We start from the raw sequence: 22749 nt of genomic DNA on the forward strand, positions 1-22749 counted from the left end.
AAGTGGATGTGGCTGAGGTTGGCAAGGGGCAGGCAGCAAGGAGACCTGTTGTGGCACCCAGAGGATTGAATTGGGCAGTTTTATGATAATCAACTCGTATTGCGTGTGACACCTCGCAATGATCAGCGCCTTCATCACACACCCAGGAGTGTAACAATGAATCCTCAGCACCCTGCCAGGAATTAGACGAAATACACCAATTTACGGATGAAAATACATGCTTCCCCTAACAATACATGCATTCAATCACGTGCGCATAAATCGATGTTTGTCAATATGCTGTGCACATAATGGGCTGACATCGGTCATCTAGCCACGAGAGGCTGCTAGATTCGCCATCATTTTAAAGTCAACAAAAATAAGATTCTTGGAATAACATCGTGAGATTGAATTATGACAATTTAGTGAAATCGCAAGGCGGTTGAATTGTTAGGCCCCTTGCGATCCGGCACCGTAATTTTCTTGCAACGCTTTCTGACACAGTCGAGCTGCGGGATTATTGACACGACCGCAACCGTTGAACTCCAACGCGCGGCAGTTGTGTGCTTAGCGAGTGCGTGTCACACCGCTGAGTCGGCTTGCGCGCGTTAACAGCGACATGATTTTCACTAATGTTGCCCACACGACCTCTGACTCCTATCGTCGGCCAGGCGCAAGGACACGTGCGCACTGCTCTCGTACTGCGGTGAGAACACGCGTTAGCGCCTATTCATACGAAACACAAGTCATGTAAAATTCAGGTGCAATAACGCAAAAACGGGCCATGGACATAACAATAATAATGTAGATTCATAAGGCGCCCTTAAACAATTTACATCAGTTTAAAACGGAGGATTTCACGACCAATATTATCCATAAGAGGTTTTGGGGTTAGATCGTGTAAATATTAAAGCATCGTTAAACCCGCCACCACCCGACACAGCCATTTAGTAAGGTTTATCATGTAAACAGAACATGCCAATTTATTACGAGTACAGCACACCGGTGTGTTGTGGAGAAATCAGGAGGATTTCAGAGTCCCGTGTGTGTAAAGAAGGGAAATAGGCGAAGCAATAGGGGGAGAGAAGGCCTCAGGGAAGCAAGATATAGAACGAGACAGAAAGAGGCCTTTTCAACATGGTGGGGTCTTCAATGACTGATAATTCCAAACCTCCAAGGGCAGCGAGTTTTGCGATGCGTTGTAATCAACGGTCACCTACTGCCGGACGACCGCCACCCCACGTTGTTGTCAACTATCGCAAATTCTGTGATGTAGCAACAGTCCACCCACAGCGCCTGCCTGCCTGTAGCCCGATTTCATCCGCCTCCCGTGTCGGGGCATACTCCTGGACTTGTCGCATTCCTCAGCTGTCAATCTATAACTATTCTGGACCATCTTCTTTTGCATTTAGAAGTAAGTGCTTTGGCTAAATTCCGTGCGCACGTTTGTATCTTGAATACCCAGAGGTTATTTTTTTTCTCCTCCCAGTACACCATTTATTAAGTTGTTTACTTGTCAGATATAGTTGCACGCAATGATAATACACCTTTGGAATGCCGATGTGCGGTGCTGGCTGAGCATTAAAAGAAGAGATGACTAGGATATTGGCAGCATTGAAAATATACATCTGGCATGGTCTTTCACGCAGACGTAAGCACTCAGCAAAATGTTGAGTTACGAAAAAAACCCACCAAAAACACATTTGAGCAAATTATGCCAGGGCCCTAAGGGTTCTTCTGTAACTGACATTGCAATGGAACACCTTGACCTGATGTTTGAATTCACACCAACATAAAGTCAAACGAGTGAGCTGCTTAGTAACCATATGAGTACACACTATCAACACCTTCTCATTGTTATTACACGTCAATGTATGCCTCGGGCATAACATCGGCATTGCATCCCACCAATAATTGTAAGTAATTTTAAACAAACCTGCGAATACCGTATGAATACAGAAGCTTTGAAACACATCAGCATATTCCACGTGCATGAAATACTGAATGAAGGCTACTTTCTTGCAAAATTGGTGGCCGCATCACAGGCACAAGATTAACGCACGATTAGGCAAATTGCGCAAGGTAATTTAAATATCCCTTCGGTTGCCCTGTGGAATATCGCCAAATGTACACGATGTGCACGTGGAGTATGATATGGTAAGGCCTCGATATTCGCGAGGGTTATGTTCTTGAAAATCACGCCACTGCTGGCGTCCACTGGAGGACGCTGCAGAGAGCTCCTCGATGTGATCCTTGGCCTACTTTCCATGCTGACCAGATGTCTCGGAAGGGGTGGGCATACCCATACTGATCTACTCGGGTGTACACATTTATACCTCTTGCAGGACAGGGACCCGGCAGATTGATATTCTTTCAACTATCAGGCCGAATTGCAAGTTGAGTATGCTCACCATTGCAGCACGGCAGCATTACAACAGAATAAATGAGTAGAAAAACAACTGGCACGTCGCCTGATTCATTATCAGTTAGTTTAACACGTAGGCTTTTCTGACCAATATCAGCCATAATAGAGGTTTTTGGGTTAGATCACGTAAATATAAATGTGCAGTTAAACCCGCCACCACCCGGCACAGCCAATTTGTAAGGTTTGTCACGTAGACAGAACATGCCAATTCGTTACTTGTACAGCACACCGGTGTGTTGGAGAGCAAATCCACAACATTTACAACGTTTCACCAGTAATTACAACTAGCATCATCTGGCGAACGGCCAGGTTTCGTTTTTAGTTGTGTATGAGCGTGCATGAACATTGGGCCCGTGGGCTAGCAGGAGGCTCAACTCACACTCGGGGCTCTCGTGAGCTCCGGCCGTCAGCAGCATGCGGGCGATGGGCACGTTGTTGGTCATGACCGCGATGTCGAGAGGCGTGAGGCCGTCGCTGTTGGGCGAGCTGAGGTCAAGCTCCTCGGCCGAATGGCGGGACAGCAGGCCCTGCACTGTGTCCATGTCCTGATGCTCCACCGCCTCAAACATTGCCTCGACGCACGACAAGCCCTGCGACCCCCAGTGCACAGACACCCCCCGCAGGAATTTTAGAAAACACGTACAGGTGTGCGATGCGCCCAAAATGATGTTGGCTTACGGCAGCCGCAACGTATAACGCGTGAGAACCATTCGACTAGCAACAGACGTGAATTGATTTGTTTGTTCCACCGAATGTTTGTAAAACTTTCTGCACGACTTTTTCATCGTTGCATCTTTAAGGAGCAGCACAATGTGTGTGAAACATCTTGACGAATGGCGAGCATTAGTTGTAGCCTTGAGTTGATGTTTCGTGAAATGCTGAGTGATCATTTATCACCATTTTGTTGGTACATCTTCCAGGGGTCCCATAACGCAGAGGTGGTCTCCACTTATATTTCACGATAGCAGTGCACAGCTGGTCCACGAGCCATTGACCCAAACATTTCTTATTGGTACCACAAAGGGTGGCAAAAGCGAATGAGTATTTTGTCGAACAATATTATCATGAGATAAAAAATATGGATGAAAGCAAGGTTACTATAATAGCATTTATGAGAAAAGGTCATTCAAGAAAAGTATTGTCGTATTATTGATAGTGAACATCCTTTTGGAGAGAAAAATAAAAGATTATTTGAAACATGTAGGCAATATGAAAATAAAATTTTGATTTAAAGCTTTCGTGATTGCAGGGATTCATATTATTGGTTCTTTCGGTAAAGTCACGTAGAAGGGAAATAAAAAAATATTTATTATTTTATTATTTCCCTTCTACGTGACTTTATTTTAATATTTTATTATTTCCCGTCTACGTGACTTTACCGAAAGAACCAAGAATATAATATGAAAATAAATAGAAAATTGTACGTACATAAAACTGAAATTATATACGCTAACCTTGGCGGAGACTGTCAGCGGTGAATACTGCCCATTTGTGAGTATTGGGAGCGTTTGTCATCCCAAGTGGTACCAATCACCCACCCCTCTTGGCTCATGGGCTAAGCTGGGCAAAAAACACTGGTGTTTCCAATGCCGCAGTGTTTATTGGCAGTGTTTATCAGCGAGTGAATTTCACCAAAACATGTTTTGTTTATAAACATCGTCGAAAAAGCATTAACACGGTTTGTTTCCCCGATAGTTTATGTAAACCTTTACTTTTTTCTCATTAATTTCCATGTGCCACCACATTTCAAAGTGTGCTTGCCTTACATGGATCAAATTAAACATCTATTTCCTCTCTTAACTTTGAAGGTCATTTGTCAAAAACATTGATGCCATTACACTGAAACTGTTTTGTGTATGTACGTTGAACTTTCTTTTGCACCACACCTAACCAACTGCGCCAATCGGAGGTGCGGGGGAAGGATAACAAACTAAACAAAAAAAGCAGTGCTAAAGAAATGAGTTGTCAATGGAGATGATTTAAAAGCGCATAGCTCCAGTGGCTTCCTAATATTGGGAGGAAGAGCGTTCCAGACGGCCGCAGAAGCACTTATGAAAGCACGCGATGCAGTGGTCGTCTTTGTTTCATTGGCTAGCCAAAGGCAGCTGCGAGGATGACCGGAGTTTGCATGATGGTTGATGCTCCTTGACGAGATCAGCAAGGTGTTATGGTTCACTTGTGCAAGCACTTTGTGTGTAATGATTGCGACCTTGTAATGTATTGTGATATAAAATCAAATTATAATTATTTTACAGTCGCAGCTGCATATATGCACACTCCTTGGTAGCAAGTAGTATGATTGTATGAGAAGTTTCCCTGCTGCACCCGTGTAAAAACACAAAATAATCGTTGTTATTGTGAGAATATAACCAACAAATAGGTAAGCAGACAATACAGCGGGCTTTGCTTGCTGAAATGAGGATGGTTTAGTTTTATTTGTGTGTTTGGGTGATTTGTTTACCTTTCTTGTACTTTGTGAGAATATTGTTGTTGTAACGTTCTGACCCGCCCCTACTGGACAAAGAGCTTTACAGCTCATCGGATTCCTCCAGTATAAATACATATTCTGATTCTGCTATATCTGTATCTCCACATAACAAAATTAAAGTATGACACAACCCCCTGGCTCCACAGCCTTCTGGGAGTGGATCATTTCAGCAGCATTGATTCAATGGAAACAAACTCTGGACCGTTTTCAAATTACAGTGTCTTATCATCAGTCAGGCTTGCTTGAACCATTGCTGGCGAATGGCAATTACGCTCAGGATTACTTTGAGTGATGTATTTTAACCCAAATTATTTCATTTTGCAACGAAGCATTAGGAGCACATAGAGTAAACTGTGCTTAGCAGGGCATTTGATCCCTAACCAATGCCTGCGCGTTTTCCAGGTGTTTGACAAATTATGTACGTGTTTTTTTAAATTCCAAACTCAGAAACTGCTCTGCTTTCATGTGCGTTTAATACGCTTTTCATTTATTTATAAGCCCTATGGGTTACCTCCAATGCATTTTATGAGATAACACACACGCGTGTGGGTATTGGGCCACGTGCCATTTTCATTTCATTATTTCATTTTACATTCGCAGGTCTATGTCAATAAAGATAGTGCCAACAGGAAATGGGACTTCAGCATTTTATAATATGAATCATTCACAGCCCTTTGTCAATCCAAAAGTGGATAAAGGCCTCCCCATGCCAAGTCAGTCATGCCATGTCAGTTATTCAACCACACATCCCCATCGTGGTCAGTGTGGTTTAATGAAGCGGTGGTGATGGCAGGATCATTTGCACCGTGTTACACACACATAATCTGTTTAATGATAAAACAAAGACTTTAAGGCCAAAGCCTCTTTTATCATTCAATATCTTGATATTGGCGAAAGGGTCCCATAGTTACATCATATGTTGTTTGTAATTGCCAAGGAAGGCCTTACTGAGTGCCAATACTGGTTTTCAGGAGGGCCCTGCATTGGGACATTTGGCCAGTTCCCTTTAATGAGCATGAGAGAATAATACTCAAACTCCTGCCAGAAACCTACTTATCATGCTGGTTCTCATGGCAATACATTGCCCTGCAGGAGGGCATCTACACCACAGCGTGGCCTCATCTCTGCACGATCCACCTACAAGCTCGCCAGATTGCAGGTGTGCATCATAGGGCATTGGGTTAGGGCAGTGGTAATGCTCCGGCATAACCAAACCAAACATAAAACTTCGGGCTAAAAAAGCAGCTCAAGAGGGCCCGTATTCACGAACAAATGTATGCATGTATGTTGAACGTCTTTCGCACCGAATGTAGCCAACCATGGTAATCGGAGCTGCACAGAGGTGCATCGAATATCACCCCAAATTCGAATTCTAATAACATTACCAGCTATTCGCACAACAAAAGCAATTGCTATCTCTCATCTCTATCGTGTCTGTATCGCTCCTCTCCAATTTCACTACATCTGCATGTTTGTATTCATTTATCTTTTCTCACTACATCTCTACATCTCTATCTATTGTCTATATCTCTTCTGTCATCTCACGAGGAGTTTATAAATTCAGAGGGACGGTTGTGGGGAGGTGAGGGCGCTAATATTTTTGCTAAGGGCCTTCACTGGGCTAGTACCACCACTGTGCTTGGAACGACAGTGGGTCCCGTTTCTCACGGACAGAGCCCAGAGCCGGTTCCCCTCGGGGCACCTACAGTGGACGACTTCCGCAGGCGGTCTCTGTCCGAGCGCCCTCCGCCACTGCCGCCGCCTCCGCTGTTGCCACAGGCCTCCTCGAAGGACGAGCTGCTGCTGCGGAACTTCCCCGAGAGGTTTCGGTAGAGGCGTTTGGCGGCGCTGGGCGACGAGGGATTCCCTGGGGCCCCCATGCCGCCCGCAGCCATCCGGCGGGAAGCGTTCGGCAAGGGGACGTCGCGCAGCGGCTGCGCCATCTTTCCTGTGCAGGACCTTTGGGAGCAAGTGGATGAGGGAAGACGATGTCCAAAATGGTCGGTTCATAAGCCCGCAATGGACCAAAAATGCATCGAATCAAGTTAAAATAAAAACGCCTCTGACAATGTTACTGAAGTAAAACTGCCTTATTGCGATGCTAAAATATAAAAAAGTGGTAGCCCTCTAATGAACGTACGTCTTAATTTCGAATGTATTTTGGAAAATAGCGCTCTTAAAAAAAACAACATCTATCTATATATATAATAGTAAAAAACATTGTGGGTTTGTGTGTGGGTTTGTGTGTTTGTTCGCGTGCTTGCGAAGGATTTGCCTCTCCAACGGTGGGGTTTATGTGAAAAAAAAATAGCCAGGTACCACGCCGTAAGCCCCGCGGTGAGCAAGCACTATTCCTTTTCACATACGTCAACTTAAAATTAGTTAAATTAGCGATTGAGTGCGATTTTTTCGTGCTTTCTTTTTACTTACTTATTTATGACGTATGAATGACCATACCATCTCACGCGCCTTTGGTGGGGGGGACGGCCCATGCCAAGTCGCACGTCTTCGGTGGGAGTGAGGGGGACATTTTCTTTCGCGTTAAAAATGCACTATACAGTCGGTAGATGCTACCACGAAAGGCCATAGGTATTACTGCAGAGCGGCCGAGGAGATCATGGCTGGGGGGGGGGGGGGGGTCAAGGGCAGCAGCCCAGCCCCTGTCTGCCAAGGTGTCATCTCGGCCGGCTGGACAATCTAGGCGAGGCCGAAAGCTCTGCACGGGACTAGGCCTCACCACGCCACTCTGTCAGGTGAGTACTTTTGTGCTATAGAGTCGATAAATACTGCTATAGAGTCAGCATGTACTACTGTAGTGATAGCAGGTACCACCATAGTCGGTATGCACTGCTGTAACCATAGCAGGTACTACCACAGTATGCACTGCTGTAATTAGCAGGTACCACCACAGTCGGTATACACTGCTGTAATCATAGCAGGTACCACCACAGTATGCACTGCTGTAATCATAGTAGGTACCACCACAGTATGCACTGATGTAATCATAGCTTGTACCACCACAGTATACACTGCTGTCATCATAGCAGGTACCACCACAGTCAGTCCCCACTGCTGATAGATTTTTAAGAGTAGTTTTGAAATTTGTTTTTGACCCGGGCAATGCCATGTATATAAACTAGTGATAGAAAGAAGTAAATCGAATGTACAGCTCGTCTTTTATTTTCAGCTGAACTTAGTCTCCACGGCCAACAACGGTGCAGCCCTCAGTGCACCGCTGAACGCTGTCAGCACCAGGCCATGCAGCCCATGGAGGTTGTTTTGACCTCACTTTACCACGCTCGTCAGTGCAGGTTGCTGATACGTATGGAGCATAGATGTGGAACCACATAAGGTAGTGTGCAATATAACACTGGACTCTTGACGCACTGCTTTCTGCTGCTTTGCCACAGAGCCCCCACAGCATGTTGTGCACGAATGGTGCTTGCCCACATCAGCACTGTGCATGACAAACTCTACTTAGCTTCTGAGATCTAACAAGATCGGGTGCATTCGGGGTGACTTGTTCAGAGGCCAATAATGGGAGTTAAATGAAAAATAACAATATTGTTGTATTTTGTTTTATGTATACAGAATAATAATTGCCATATATTATTTGTAAATATATATATATACATGGAAATATGGCAAGGTGACAAAACATCACTTGAAAAATATAATCACAAAGAGACAAATACATAAAGCACATCCAAATTAACATGACAATGATTTGCCAGCTGCCAGGTTGATGTTGCGTATGTTTGTGAGAGATTGCTTATAGGCATTACGTGCTTTTTGAAATTCCAACCATGGCAGTGCAATATTTCTATCACGTGTTTTGTTTTTTCCAATAAGCTCAACTTTGACAGTCTGTTGTGCTTTTGCGGATGCAAATAGTTGTTGAGAGGAGAAAGCAGACATCATTAGACTATTTAATTTCGACGATTGTCAGGCAGATTGACAATCGACGAAGCTGTGCGCTGGGGCTTTTTAAACAGCAGAGATGGAGAGAATGATACTCGGATGTGTCACGAGCAATTACTTGAAAAGCCTGATGGGTGACGCGGGTGTACGTCGTCGAACAAATGAGACCATCGCTGCGCCGCGATGATGTGCAACCACCACATTTGGCACTGCCAACGATTTCTACGGAATGATGGATCACGTCGCACCGTCGTCCAAGTGGAACGGGAGATCCTGCACGACGGCTGGGTGATCTTGGGGATCCGTGACGCTTTGGCCGCTTTATTCTCTTCCATTCATTCATGTACGTGAACTTAATCATCCCTGACAGGAAGCTAGCGTAAGATGTCCTCTCAAAAGGAAAAAAAAACGTAAGATGGCGCATCATTGTCGGGAATTATTTAGCGTCATTATTTATTTGAATCTCATGCTGTGCATCTGCGTCTGGAACAAGACAGGCTTTCGCTTAAAAAAAACGTTATGGCTGGATTTTCTCTATGCATTGCTGATAAACGATTTGATGAGGTTGATTCCCAGAAACAGGATATAGGAGAAATGCAGGCTTCCCAACGAATACATTTCTGCTCATGATCAAATACACTAAAGGCACAATGTAAACGTTAAACTGCTCACTTTGCCTCCACGCCTCTATTGTGAAAGGGGAGGGGATCCCAACAAGGCTGCTTGTTGCTCATGACACATGACCTGTACCGCCCGTTTGTCAATCGACTGCTCGCTGTTGGACCTCCTCACGAGCCGTGAGGGGAGTGAGGGTGCTTTGACCATACTTCACTTCGCCGGTCACTACGGGCTGGATAACAATGGAAGTTGCCGCACTGTCCTCAATGCCTACTGCACCTGCATTGGGGGGACAAGGTGGCTGCCAACGACCTCGCCTGGTATACAGGAGGTCGTGGTTTCGATCCTGACCCTGACGTCTGTATATTTCGAGTTTGCATGTCCACTCTCCCCGTGGTTATTTGGATTTTTCTCCAGGTTCTATAGTTTTACCAGAGGACCCGATTAAGCTTTAGCAAAATTCTATATATTGCATTTCTGCAGAACGAAACCAAACTCCAAACCGCTAACTAATACCAATGCACCGATCGTTATAGCTGTTCGGCAAGATTGGGGGTAAAATATTTTCAAAGTGTGTAAAAAAAAAACATTAATGTTATGCTGTGTACAATGTGATTAGTGCATGTCCAATAGAATGTCAAGCACATTGATATAATCTTACATCCACGTGTATTAGATTGTATGTGCATTTGTGTATCTCTTTGTAGTCAGTCAAAGCTAAAAATGGACTTCCTTGCCTTTAATGCACACGCCTGCCAGCTAGTTATATTTTTTGCAAGTGTCATATGTCATCATGAATATCAAATTCTAGTCATCACCTCCATTCACTCTATGAATGATTTATTGTGTTCCTCATCCACACGAACGGTTGGCATACTGGACTTAAAGGTGTCACCATTTGGATCTCCCATCGCGCGACATGCTGAAACAGTGGGCAAGGTTTTCAAATTGCACCCCACCTCTGTCCATGGGGTCACATGAAGGGGTCCACCCAGTGAATTGATCAGTATGTTGCGTGTGGTGGGGGTAATGTGTGGGCATTGCTACCGCTTCCAAGATGTCTGCCCGTCGTGAAAGAGTAGGCCAAATGCCCGCTTAGAAAGGTTCTCATGAGTTCTTCGAGTGGAAACCCTCCAGCCAGCAGTAGCATTAACACGATCGCCGCATCTTTGCCTTTTGTACACACTTACAGCGGACTCTCGATTATCCGCGTGCGGTTTATCCGATTTGCGGATTTATGTCAAAACCTGAGATTCTGACATGAATGAATAACTCGTGGATTTCCCCTTAGGCCCAAATTAATAATCTAAAAACAGTTGGACATTGCCAACCTTGGAAATGTTCATTACAAGTCATGTGCTTAAACCGAACAAAGATGTGCTTCGGTTAATTCGAATTCCAGGGGATCACCATTACAGTATAGTAGTTGCATATCTTTACAACAGTGGGCAGAGTTTGATTGATTAAGATTGGCGTGGCTCTGCTACCCACTGAGTGGGCGGACTCTTCAGGGCGGGAGCAGGAAAGTGTTACCACTGAGCACGCGCATCAATCCGTCGATCGTGAGTATTCCTTCTAAATCCAAATAGTAACAATCTAAATCATGAGTTGTGCTTCATTTTGAGTGATTTTTATGATCATTTATTTCGTAAGTTTAAATTTATACCTATTTTAGTGTCTTTTGGCACGGAGATCCGGGGGAAAAGGAATATTTTTGGATTATCCACGATTTTGAATTATCTGAGGCCGTCCTCCCCCGTCATTAGCGTGGACAATCAAGAGTCTACTGTCGATTTGAAAGCATATACCTTCTATGAATGGTTCCAAAGCTGAAGGATGCCGGTTTTATATTAACAGGTGTGTACAATGCCACATATATTTCTTTCTCAATTGTCAAGTTTTGCGGCAGTTTCACATTGTTCCTGAAAAAGTTTTATAAACCCCCATTGATGTTTGTATTTTATTGTATAGAACAGCAATATCTACCCCCCCACACCTCTCCCATCTTTAGCAATGTGTTGTAGCCCTTCTTACTACCTTTTCCCTATATATTTATATATTTTTATCATTGATTTCTGAAACGTGGTACGCAGCCGTAGTGGCGGCTGCTCTGACTCACTTGAGTGTGAGCGTGTGAATAAACGATTTATATTTATGTATAAACACAGATGACAGCATTCACGCGAAAAATAATAAATGTTAAGAATAAACAAGAGAAAATACTGCACAATCAACGGCATGTAATGAACTCTGCCACTCTGTGCATGATTTCCGTTCGGGTTCATTCATGCCACCTCATTGTGATAACCTTAACCCAGAACACCGTGCGGCCATTTATATAAAACATAATCGCTGTTAGCGTTATGTCCGCCAGTTGAATGGACACGCATGCATACATTATTTACTCGAGGGATATTTTACCCGCTTTTCCATTCCAGTCGACGCTCAAGTTTGGCAAAAAATGTACTCATCTTCTTGGTTCTTTCGGTAAAGTCACGTAGAAGGGAAGTAATAAAATAATAAAAATAAAACATAATAAAACAATTCTCACGACGTTTCGGCCACAACGCAAGCAGCCATCCTCAGGCGAAGAATGAAACACCCCAAGCTTGGAGCGTATATTTAAGCTGGGTTAGAGGGGGGGGAGGTGGGAAGAAGAGCGCCTAAACAAAATAATTTGCATATCAAGAGGAATTCAGCATATGGAAAATGCGTAGGAGGTGGGCGGGGGGGGTTCCAAATCAATACTATGCCCGTGCATTATGCAGGATTAGCAGCATCAAAGGGGGGGGGGGGAAGGGGGGGAGCATTAACAAAGGAAAGGAATGTTAATAGTATGTAGCTGTAGTTACTAAACAACCACGTAAAAAACTACAGTATAAACTGCATGACAAACTAAAGTATAAACTACATAGCATCATCAGTAAACTTACTATACTCTACAATAAGCTGAGTTACTAACAGTAAGTAATACATGAAAAATTCTACGTTGTAAAAAATTATATAATATGCTTCCATCTAAACTTTATTCTCTTACATCACACGCGTCTATACCGTACTATATACTTCCATAGGCAAAACCAACATTAAATTACATACTGTATTGCTATAAACCACCCTATACCTTATACATTTTTAATATAACACTATGTATTATTCTACCCACCCTAATGTGTATCAAAATGGTTTATTACGTCCTTCCAGTGATTGCTAAGCCAGAATCCATCTTCTCGGTTAAAATTGTCTCTGTGTTTGTAAATGTGGATCGCCTCATGTACGAATCTCTCATGATAGCCAGATGGCTTGCAGAGAACCTCTGTCTTGGAGAAGTCAATGTCATGTGAGCCCACTGAGTTGTAACAGTGATCTGCCACGGCTGAGGTGTTTGTCCTACAGTGTTTCAGGTCAGCTTTATGTTCACGGATGCGGTCCGAGACATGTCGTTTGGTTTCCCCAATGTAACTGCTACCACAGAGGCAACTTAGTTTGTAGACACCAGGGTACTGTATGTCTGGAACCACATCTTTTACAGACGGTACCAGATCACGGATTTTATGTACTGTGTTGAATCGGACCTGGATCTTGTGTTTAATCAGGATTTTGGAGATCTTTTTTGTGACCCCAGCAATGTAGGGTAAGGTGATGGTCTTGAAAGGCTCCTCAACAGGATCCTTCTTGGTGGTTGGAGTGATGGCTTTGCGGATTGTGTAGTCGGAGTAACCATTAGCCTTAAGAGCTTGGCGTACGTGTTTGAGTTCACTGGAAATGTGTTCATGGTCGGAGATGCATTGGGCTCTATGATATAGAGTCTTGATGAGGGAATTCTTCTGGGATGGATGGTGGTGGGAATCCGGTTTTAGATAAGCATCCGTGTGGGTGGCTTTCCTGTAGACAGAGTGGCTCATTGAACCATCAGGTCTCCTTTTGATTAGGACATCCAAAAAGGGTAGCTTGCCATCATTTTCGACTTCCATGGTGAATCTGATGGCTGGGTGTATGGAATTGATATGGTCGAGAAATTGGTCTAGAGCAGGCCGGCCATGTGGCCAGATGACAAAAGTGTCGTCTACGTACCTCTTCCATAAGGTCGGGCGTAGAGTGGCAGTCTGGATGGCGTCCGTCTCAAATTTCTCCATGAAGATGTTGGCTACAACCGGAGATAAGGGGGAGCCCATTGGGGTGCCCTCAATTTGCTTGTAGAAGGTTCCATTCCAGGTGAAGTATGTATTGGTTAAGCAGTGTCTCACCAGGGGGGGTACCCCAGCATTCAGTCCTTGATGAACCAAGTCTTCAATGATTGCGATGGTGTCAGGCACAGGCACCTTGGTGAACAAGGAAACCACATCAAAACTGACAAGCAGGTCGTCTGGGGACAAAAAAAAAATGTACTTCTGATACCGTCATGGGTGGCTACCCAATTCAAAATCTCCCGAACCCGTTTGAAACAGGCGTGCGTGCAATGTTTTTATTTAATCAATTACTCGGAATGCCGTGGCCAGTCCATGCGTCTATAAACCACGCGACACACGATGAACAAAACCAAACAGATTGGGAAGAAGAATGCGGCGCAGAAACGTTCCAGCTTCCGAGGCTTTGATTCGCTTGCCCAGCCTTTGCAACCCACTTACATAAAACCATAAAAAAATGCGTTGTCACCATGTGCACTCGGCACACCAGATGATGATCAACGCACGCAGCTGCTAGCGTGGGACCACGCAACCTGCAGTCCAGATGGTGGGCTCATCTGGTGGTTAAGATAGTTTTGTAGGAGTGCATGCAGTGGGAAGTATGCGATTATGAGGGCCAATGCGACACCGAAAAATAAATAGAGGCCGCTCTTCCGTTCTTAAAGAATGGTTAGTGTGGCTAAAAGGGGGGGGGGGGGGTGTGGGGAGCGGTCACTACCGCTTAATGATTAGCATGCTGTGCTCCGAACACGGCGATCCGGGTTTGATTCCCGCTCACGGCCAACACCAGTGATAGCGATTATTTGAACTGGGCCTCCGCTGGTTCGGCTCAACCTCAAAATGAGTACCTGGTGCGGTGCGTAAACATCGCCACTGGGGAGACAAATGCGGCCGGGCGTGATGCTGGCCACCCACCCCCTCGTGTGCCGTGCCGGCCTTCATAGGTGCTCGCTAACAGCACTTGCCCCCAACAGTCTGTTACAGGCTATAGGGGGGAATCTTTGTCTTTGTGTGGGGTGGGGTGGTGGTGGTGGGGGGTAGGTGGAAGGGGGTGGGACATAAAGTAAATGTCAACTTCTGATAATTGTGAGAAATGATTCATGTTCAGGCTATGCACGTCATTTGAGTCGAACGACGTGGGCCGGCGTCGACTATGACGTCCGTCGCGTCCCATCGCACGCGTCACTGCACGCAAACTCATTGACACGTCGCTCGCGGGAGCCGCCGTCAAGAGCAATATTTTGGCGACGGCTGTTTTGCGCAAGCACGAATATTGTCGGCGGCAAACCGCGTACATTGGCGTATGATGCGTTTGCTTTATTTAATTTGAATCGATGCCGTGGACAAGGCGATGGCGAATTTAGGTCAGCCCACAATGTCTCATTCAGCGGTGAATTTAATGAAGTCCATATCATTCACACCGGCATGCATGTATCCCACTGCGCAATATTTAAGCGGCTGTATTGTACGTGGAAAAATATATATATTATGCTGCTGAAACTGCTTCGCTTTTTTATTTATTTAAAAGATTATGCATTGATGCGTCAAAACTGAAAACTAAAAAAAATATATAACATTTCGGTGAGTGTAATTTAAAGTTGTCAATGGAACATTGTGTCGCTATGTGCTGGTATATTTTTTAATTTTTATTATTATATGCCTGATTAACAGGCGTCACAGAAATGTTATTTTGTACAGTTCGTGCACAAACACACACACACAGGCAAACTACCACTCTCTCCTTGTTGAAGGGCGCATGTAAAGATAACCAGCGTGGCCACGCTGGCAAGTCTATAGAGCAATCATCCATTGAAAGAAGCAGATTTACTGCGGCGGCACGAATGTCACGTCCTGTGGGAAACCGTCCAAACAGTCATCAGTCTGGAGGACAGCTGCGGCGTTTTTGTTGTTGTTGGTGTTGTTGCTGCAAAATCTTCGAGCACAACGCATTTCTGTTCAGTGAAGGAGGATAAGGAGGAAGGATGGCAGCAATTCAAAGGCGTCAATTCCTAACTCCCCATGTCCACTCAAAGCAGTTCTGAATTCTGGCATTGCCTGGCACCTACCAACAAGCCCTCCCCCATCCCTTTACAGCCACCTACCCCTTGTCATCTGCGATGCCTGCCACTGACGGTGGAACTCTTGTGTGTGTGTGCGTGCAGTCAGCCAGCTGCGGTATTAATATGAGACTTGGCCATGTTGCTGCATTTACAAAGCGTTTTTTTTTCTTTCCCTGGCTGGGTGTGAGATCTCTGTTGCACGCTCTGCATTTATTTCCGCTGTTAGCATCAGATAAAGGCAGACGAGGGAGAAACGGGCCGTGTCTGTCGTGTGTGTGTATGCACGCGCATATGCTCCGGGTGCATTTATTTCATTATAATGTTTGCCTACACGACATATCATTGTGCTTCTGTGCATGTGCATATCAGCGGAGGATTATCTATGCTGCGTACATACACAAAGAGGTGGCAGCTGTCCACCCGCTATTATCATTTACAAAATTACGTTGTGCATGTGTCGCGCATTAAAAAGAGCATACCACAAATTATTTGTCAGCGCGATAAAAAAAAACCCATATCCGGCTCGGTACAAACGCGGCGCCGAAATAACGTCGCGCATAGCCAAAGTGTCACACCGACAATCAGCCACAGTTACCAGGATCCATTGATGAAGACTACAGGAGGGTTAGCTCATCATTTATGTGTGTAGGTGTCACCCCTTTTGTTAATCCACGACTGGGGGTTATTGGACCATCGTTCACGCTGGTCCAGTGGCAGGTTGATGAAGGAGCGGAGCTCCGAAGCCTAACAGTATAGTAGAGTGGGGATTTTATTTGCTGCTATCTCTTGCCTATCACGTAGCCCCACAACGCTTTGGGCAACCTGGTTTTGTGAGCGTGTGGTCTCTTATCCGAGCACTTTGCAGGCTCAAAGCCTGCTCAGCTTCCGAGTTCTGACAAGATCGGACACATTCCGGATAATTTGGTGACAGGCACTTGATGTAGATGAAGTACATATCTGTGTGTAGGTGTCACATGCACAAATAATATAATGCAGTTGAGTAACGTCGTGCTCCAGCGAGTGCATACACACAATCGTTCAAACGTCGTGTCTGAATATGCAGTCTTGAGCAACCCGATTAACATAGATATTAACTTATAATAGGAAGAGGATGAACAAGCTTGAGATGGCCACAACAGCTTCTACACATCGGGATAAATATGTGATTTGCAATGTAAAATGTGCTCATTAGTTTACCGCTAAATTGCTTAATTAAGCATGTTACTGTCTGCACAAATGATCACCTCCAATTTCCCGAGCAGTGCCAGTTTCAAGGGGTCATGTAAATCCCTCGGAGCATTGCTTCGCACTCTCTCAAACGTGTTCATTAAACAATTATGAAACCCACTTCCCAGTGGATGGCAATCTTCAAAAGCAACCTGAATGCCGTAACAATGCTGATGGAACACATGGTGTTGTGTATCGGATAAACATATGGAACCATCCCACAAAATCTGAATCAGAATATCTATTTATACTGGAGGAATCCGATGAGCTATAAAGCTCTTTATCATAGATGTCCAGTCGGGGTAGGTCAGAACGCTACAAACGAGTACCCGGCACCAAATATTAAATAACGGTGGTTTCTTGCTTGCTCACTTTCCATTCTACCGCTCAATGTAGCAGACGTGGTATTTGTGGTTTAACTCTCCACTTGGTGAGAATTCACCAGCAAGGACGGCTGCTGCTGCTGCTGCTGCTTATTGTATGCATCTCGAAAGGAATGGGACAATCACCACAGCAGTTTCATTATGACTACAACGTTGTTTAAATTAATGACATTTTGGTTACTCAAGAGCCACTGGTTCCGTGAGGTCAGCGAAGATAGGGTCGTCATTCTCTGAAGTGCCATATCACAAGCTGTTAAGATCAGAGTCTCTAAATAGCAAAGACATTTATCATTCGAATTGCCACAAGCATTTATCTTGGTTTCATCATTATAGTGTTGTGAGAACGATGTTAATGAGGGTGAGATTTTTCGGAAGCCACTGAAGCTATGCGCTTCTAAATCTAGATTGAAAACGAATTTATTTAAGAACTGCTTTTTTGTGTTTAGTATGTTGTCCTTCCCCCGCACCTCTGATAAGCATGGTTGGCTACGTATGGTGCGAAAGAAGTTGAACATACATACACATAGAGCGGAGATGTGACAAGACCCAGTGCAATGGGTTAGTGCAAGGCTGCATGTAATACTGTCCTGTACGTTCATACATTATCCAGGAAATAATTTCGAGGCTTCCAGAATGCCCAGAAAAGACACACAAATAAGAAAAAATGATCACTAAACATCAGTCACACTCCATCACTTCTGACAACCCACTTGCTACACTGCCATCTAAAGACACATCGATGCCGTGCAGTAGGTGTTTAGCACGCTTTGAACACAACTCCAACCCTGCATCTACATTTGTTTGATCGCAGGTGCTCAAACAACAATCCACCGCAGCTCAGCTACGAAAGAAATAAAACGTAAAAGAAGACATATATATTGTAAACGTTATAACCGTTTGTAAGACTGCTGTACCGATAGACGGCACGCATTGCTGGCAGTGGAGATGAAAGCGTGAGACGTGAAGGGTTTGAGCCCGGGGAGGCAAGCCTCACCAGTCAAAGCTGACAGATCTCTGGCGATTAACCTCCGGCAACGCGAGGCGGTCACTCAGCACATTTCCCTGGCTCTGTCGCCGCTCCTTGTGGTTCAGCCGCTGGGTCAATCTCGCCAGGCCCCCCTCAAACCTGTGGGCACACAGAAAGCAGACTGAGATGATCACAAAACCATCAGCAGCAGAAGCAGCAGCAGAAGCAGCAGCAGCGATTCACCCAGCGAGTGGTGGTGGTGACGTCACCGCCACTCACTGGGTAGCAGTGTCCAAGCAAGACTTGATGCTTTGTTATTCCTGCAATTGGTTGCGAAGCCGTCTTATGGGAAATCACGGGACATACACTTTATTTAGGGTTTGCAGACCCCCAGTAAATGGTGTCTACGAAGGATGGGCCTTGCATTGAGTTTGCTTGCTCTGTACGTATGCTTCCCGGTGTATCCATCCCTGTGCCTCAGGCTGTCGTTGGAGGTCAGCCTCCGAAAAAACAAACAAACACGCACATACACGCACACACACACGTGTTCACATGGTCACACATTCATAAGGACGCACGTAAGATAAGCCGGCAAGCACGCACGCAAGGGTGTGGTGTGGTCACCACCATGCCTGGGCTGGCTTTTGTGTCTCCAGTGCACAAGCTTATCATAACAATTTTAGGCTGATTCTAGCTAACAGAGGTTCAGGTCAAATTCTGATAGCAATTGCTACCGGTGCTGTGGATGGCGAGGAATGGAGTCCAAGATAACCGTGCAACGCACACACCACAATGCCCAAACTCCCCGTTTACATGCACGCTCCGTATAGCCACACGCAGACACTCACACAATGCAGAAGCAGCCTGTGTATAGACACACTCAGACGGGCACTTGAACAAATTGTTAGTGGCACTACAATATGGGTGGCCAAAATATGCATTTGTTACATGTTAGTCTTATGTGGACAGCATCGGCTATGAACAGTTCATGGTCTATTTATATTACCACTGGGTTACATGGCTTAGAGCACCTTCCCTTGCTCGTTGCATACTAATGCTCTCACATATTAATCACGTGATAAACATACATATTAATCGTTATATATATAAAGGGTTTGTCTGCATAGGTGACTAGCGGTTGGAGGACGACCATTTATTGTAAAGATTTGCATTTAATTTCAAGTACACATGGACATTTTTTGTAGCAATGCAGAGGTCATAATTGTGATACTGTAAAAAGAGCAGTACACTGATGAAACCTTAAACAAAATCGAAAACACAAAGAGTAAAAATATGGTTACTTAAATTCTATTCATGACAGAGATTTGTTGGGTTAGATTGCATACATATAAATGTGTCGTTAAACCCGTCACCACCCGACACAGCCAATTAGTAAGGTTTCTCACGTAAACAAAACATGACAATTCGTTACGGCATGTTTTGTTAACAAGACAAACCTTACTATTTGGCTGTGTCGGGTGGTGACGGGTTTAACGACACATTTATATTTACGCAATCTAACCCAACAAAACCTCGAAATGAATAATATTACCACTTTAAATTTCGAAAAGAACAAATGTGGCACATTTGTACTTTGATGAGTATGAATCATCAGCTGATTCACCGTCTTATACATTAAGCATGTATATTAAAATGCTGCGTATATCAGACACAAAAAGTAAGCGCGTGAATGACTAATGAATGGAAATCTAAATAAAAATATGAAAAATAATGAAACATTGATTGCATGTTTATATCATCATTTTCATGTTGTACCATGATAAAAAATAAAACTCTATTTGTCACTCATACACATTTACTGGTCTTAAACTAATTGCTGCAGTAAATCTGACCTACGTTTCTCAGAGGTCTTCACATAAAATCTCATTTGTTCCTGAATATGTACGATAAATACTGTCCATCTTTCAGATTAAAAAAAAGACCAGCAAATAAAACGACCTGATTCACGTCTAGCACGGCGCACATTCTAGACGAGTGAAAGTGTTCCTCTGCATGCAGCTCATGCTTTAAATTTACAATCTTAACATCACGTGTGACCTTCCGGCGGGGTTAATGTCGATGTCACCGCGACTCACGCCTAATGCGCACGGCGCACCGGGCCATGCGAGCCGCCAGCTATTTGTGTTGGTAATGAAGCGCAGTTTCCGTTTTAACTTTGGGGGATTACAACTGCGAGTTTAAATGACAGCATTAACCGAAATAGCGCTAATATCCTTCCTTGAAGAAGAAAGAAAAAACAACCAACGGATTTTCAACTGATAGGATCTGACCCTCATTTACGTTACATCAGCGGGACAAATTAGCTTGAATGTGGCTGGCATTGGCATGGCGCTGACAAGCATACCACGTGCTTGGGAATGACAATCTTGTACCGTAAAGCATTTCAGCCATTATCAACAACTGTATGCTATTTCAAAATTATTGACATTTACTCTGATCTTCTTAGAGTTGACTTTCACTGGACAATTTATGTGGTGTTGAACTTCTCACCGTACGTAGCCAACTGTGCGAATCGGAGGTGCGGGGGAAGGACAACAAACTAAACACAAAAAGCAGTTCTAAAATAAATGAGTTTCAATATGGAGAATTATAAACCAACACCGGAAGTGATCAGGCTGGTTCCATGCTCGTCGTACTTCAACAATCTAAATAATAATAATAAAAAACAAGCTAAACAAAATTCATATATCCTAACTTGGTTGAAAATAGGAGAGAAAAAAACTAAAATGTGTGCAAAGAAGCACGGAGAGATGCAGGCTTCTTGCTGTCTCTACACTGAGAGACAGAACAAAAAATCAAATAGATTGGACAACATGCGAAAGAATTATGGATGATATTGGACGCGAAAGCCTCCGTGTTAAAATGCGAAGGTAAATTAAACAGTTAACACGTTTAAGAGAAGTGAGTGCGCTTGGGCACGAGAAGGTACGATGGCCAATGATCAATAATATTGACGGATTGGCATCCAAGGAATACGATGTGTCTGAGTCAAACGAGGAGATGGAGCTGTGACATGAGCTCGTGTGGAGGTGTGAGGTGGGTTATTACATCGCAGGAGGCCTTCATCCAGCATGGAATTCTCAAGGCTGATGATATTGATGATGTGTATCTTCACATTTTATATCTCACTGTACTACCAGATATGGGCAAAGCATGTAATTATATATATATAGTAACGTTGTTGGATATAAACCCAACAGGTATATCAAAATCACATTTAAAGAATACCTGGAAGTTCTACCGACATTGCCCTGTATCCCACCAGGACGTATCTACTACTGGACTCGTTGTGCTGACACATCAAGAAAGCTATGATTGTCAGAGGCTTATATTTAAACAAATAAAACCAACACCGGAAGTGATCACAGGCTGGTTCCATGCAAGTTGCACTTCACCATAGCCAAAGAGAGGGCAAAGCACATTACAGGCAAAGACAAGAGAGTTAATATCCTGAGTGTAAGGTCAGGAGCTAGCTAATTCTACAAATTGTGTTTCTTGCTGAGATCAGCAAAATTATTAAATGGATGTCACTATTTAAAAATGTGGTGGAGGAATTTTCAGGCAGATCTCTCCAGGAACCCGACCGTCTGGAAGGCATTACAGATATTATGCTGGACCATATGGTTAAACTGTGAACATCATCTAAGAGTTTGTAATTTTCATTGTAAAAGAAGACAATGATCAGGCATCATATATATTAAGGTTTATATGCGCTTAAATCAATAGTAATATAACAAATTACCAAAGCATAATTGTTCGCGTGTGCCCATATTTATTTCAAACGTCTGTCAATATTTATATGAGAACATCTGAGATAATCCAGTAAATTCTAGCATCTCTGGTGAACAGATAAGGGACCACGAACACAATATGACATCAACTCTAATTCATATGAAAATAATACAGACAGAGATGCAAAACACAAACAAAGTGTAATGCTCTATTATGTGGTGGCAAATATGATTAGTAACCCCATTTCAAAGCGTGTTTGAAAAACGTGCACACGGACAAACACACCAGCACACACTGGTGTGCAAAGAATGTTTGTCGCTCGCAGAGCTGAGAGATAAATGGCAAATGAATGCAGACAGCATGCAGCGAAAGCATTCCCAAATAATCATCTGCCTTCCGTGCCATCACATTGCCTCACATCTCAATTGCATCGTGCAACATTCATAGGAAAAAAAGCACAATTGATATTACATCCACAAAAAAATTTAAGATATGTTTCCCTGACATATTAGGAGAATGTTCACAAATTTTCCTCCACGTGCAAATGTCTCTGGAAGAATGAAATAAACACCGTAATATTCGTGGTATACACGCTGCGATTTTAGCTTCATCTCGAAAGAGATAGAAACACGTAGGCGAGTTCCAGCGACGCAGAGAATGCAATTTACCAAAAACGGTCTGCGCCCCATCGCAGTGCCGGGTACGGTGCGGATGGCGAGAACCCATGGCTGCCAAGAACCT

General features: G+C 44.0%; 1 protein-coding gene across 1 annotated transcript in view; it reads right to left on the reverse strand.

The window, feature by feature from the left end:
• Positions 1 to 22749, reverse strand: part of LOC144721108 (ankyrin repeat and fibronectin type-III domain-containing protein 1-like) — a 92431-nt gene that overhangs the window by 43605 nt on the left and 26077 nt on the right. The window contains exons 2-4 of the mRNA XM_078598493.1: positions 18283 to 18414; positions 6599 to 6851; positions 2784 to 2994 (exon numbers count right to left, since the gene is read on the reverse strand). Of these exons, the coding sequence (XP_078454619.1) occupies positions 2784 to 2994; positions 6599 to 6851; positions 18283 to 18414 (596 nt within the window). The remainder of the gene's footprint in view (positions 1 to 2783; positions 2995 to 6598; positions 6852 to 18282; positions 18415 to 22749) is intronic.

Source organism: Lampetra planeri, chromosome 1 (genome assembly GCF_965212315.1).
Source record: "Lampetra planeri chromosome 1, kcLamPlan1.2.h2, whole genome shotgun sequence".
Taxonomy (NCBI): domain Eukaryota; kingdom Metazoa; phylum Chordata; class Hyperoartia; order Petromyzontiformes; family Petromyzontidae; genus Lampetra; species Lampetra planeri.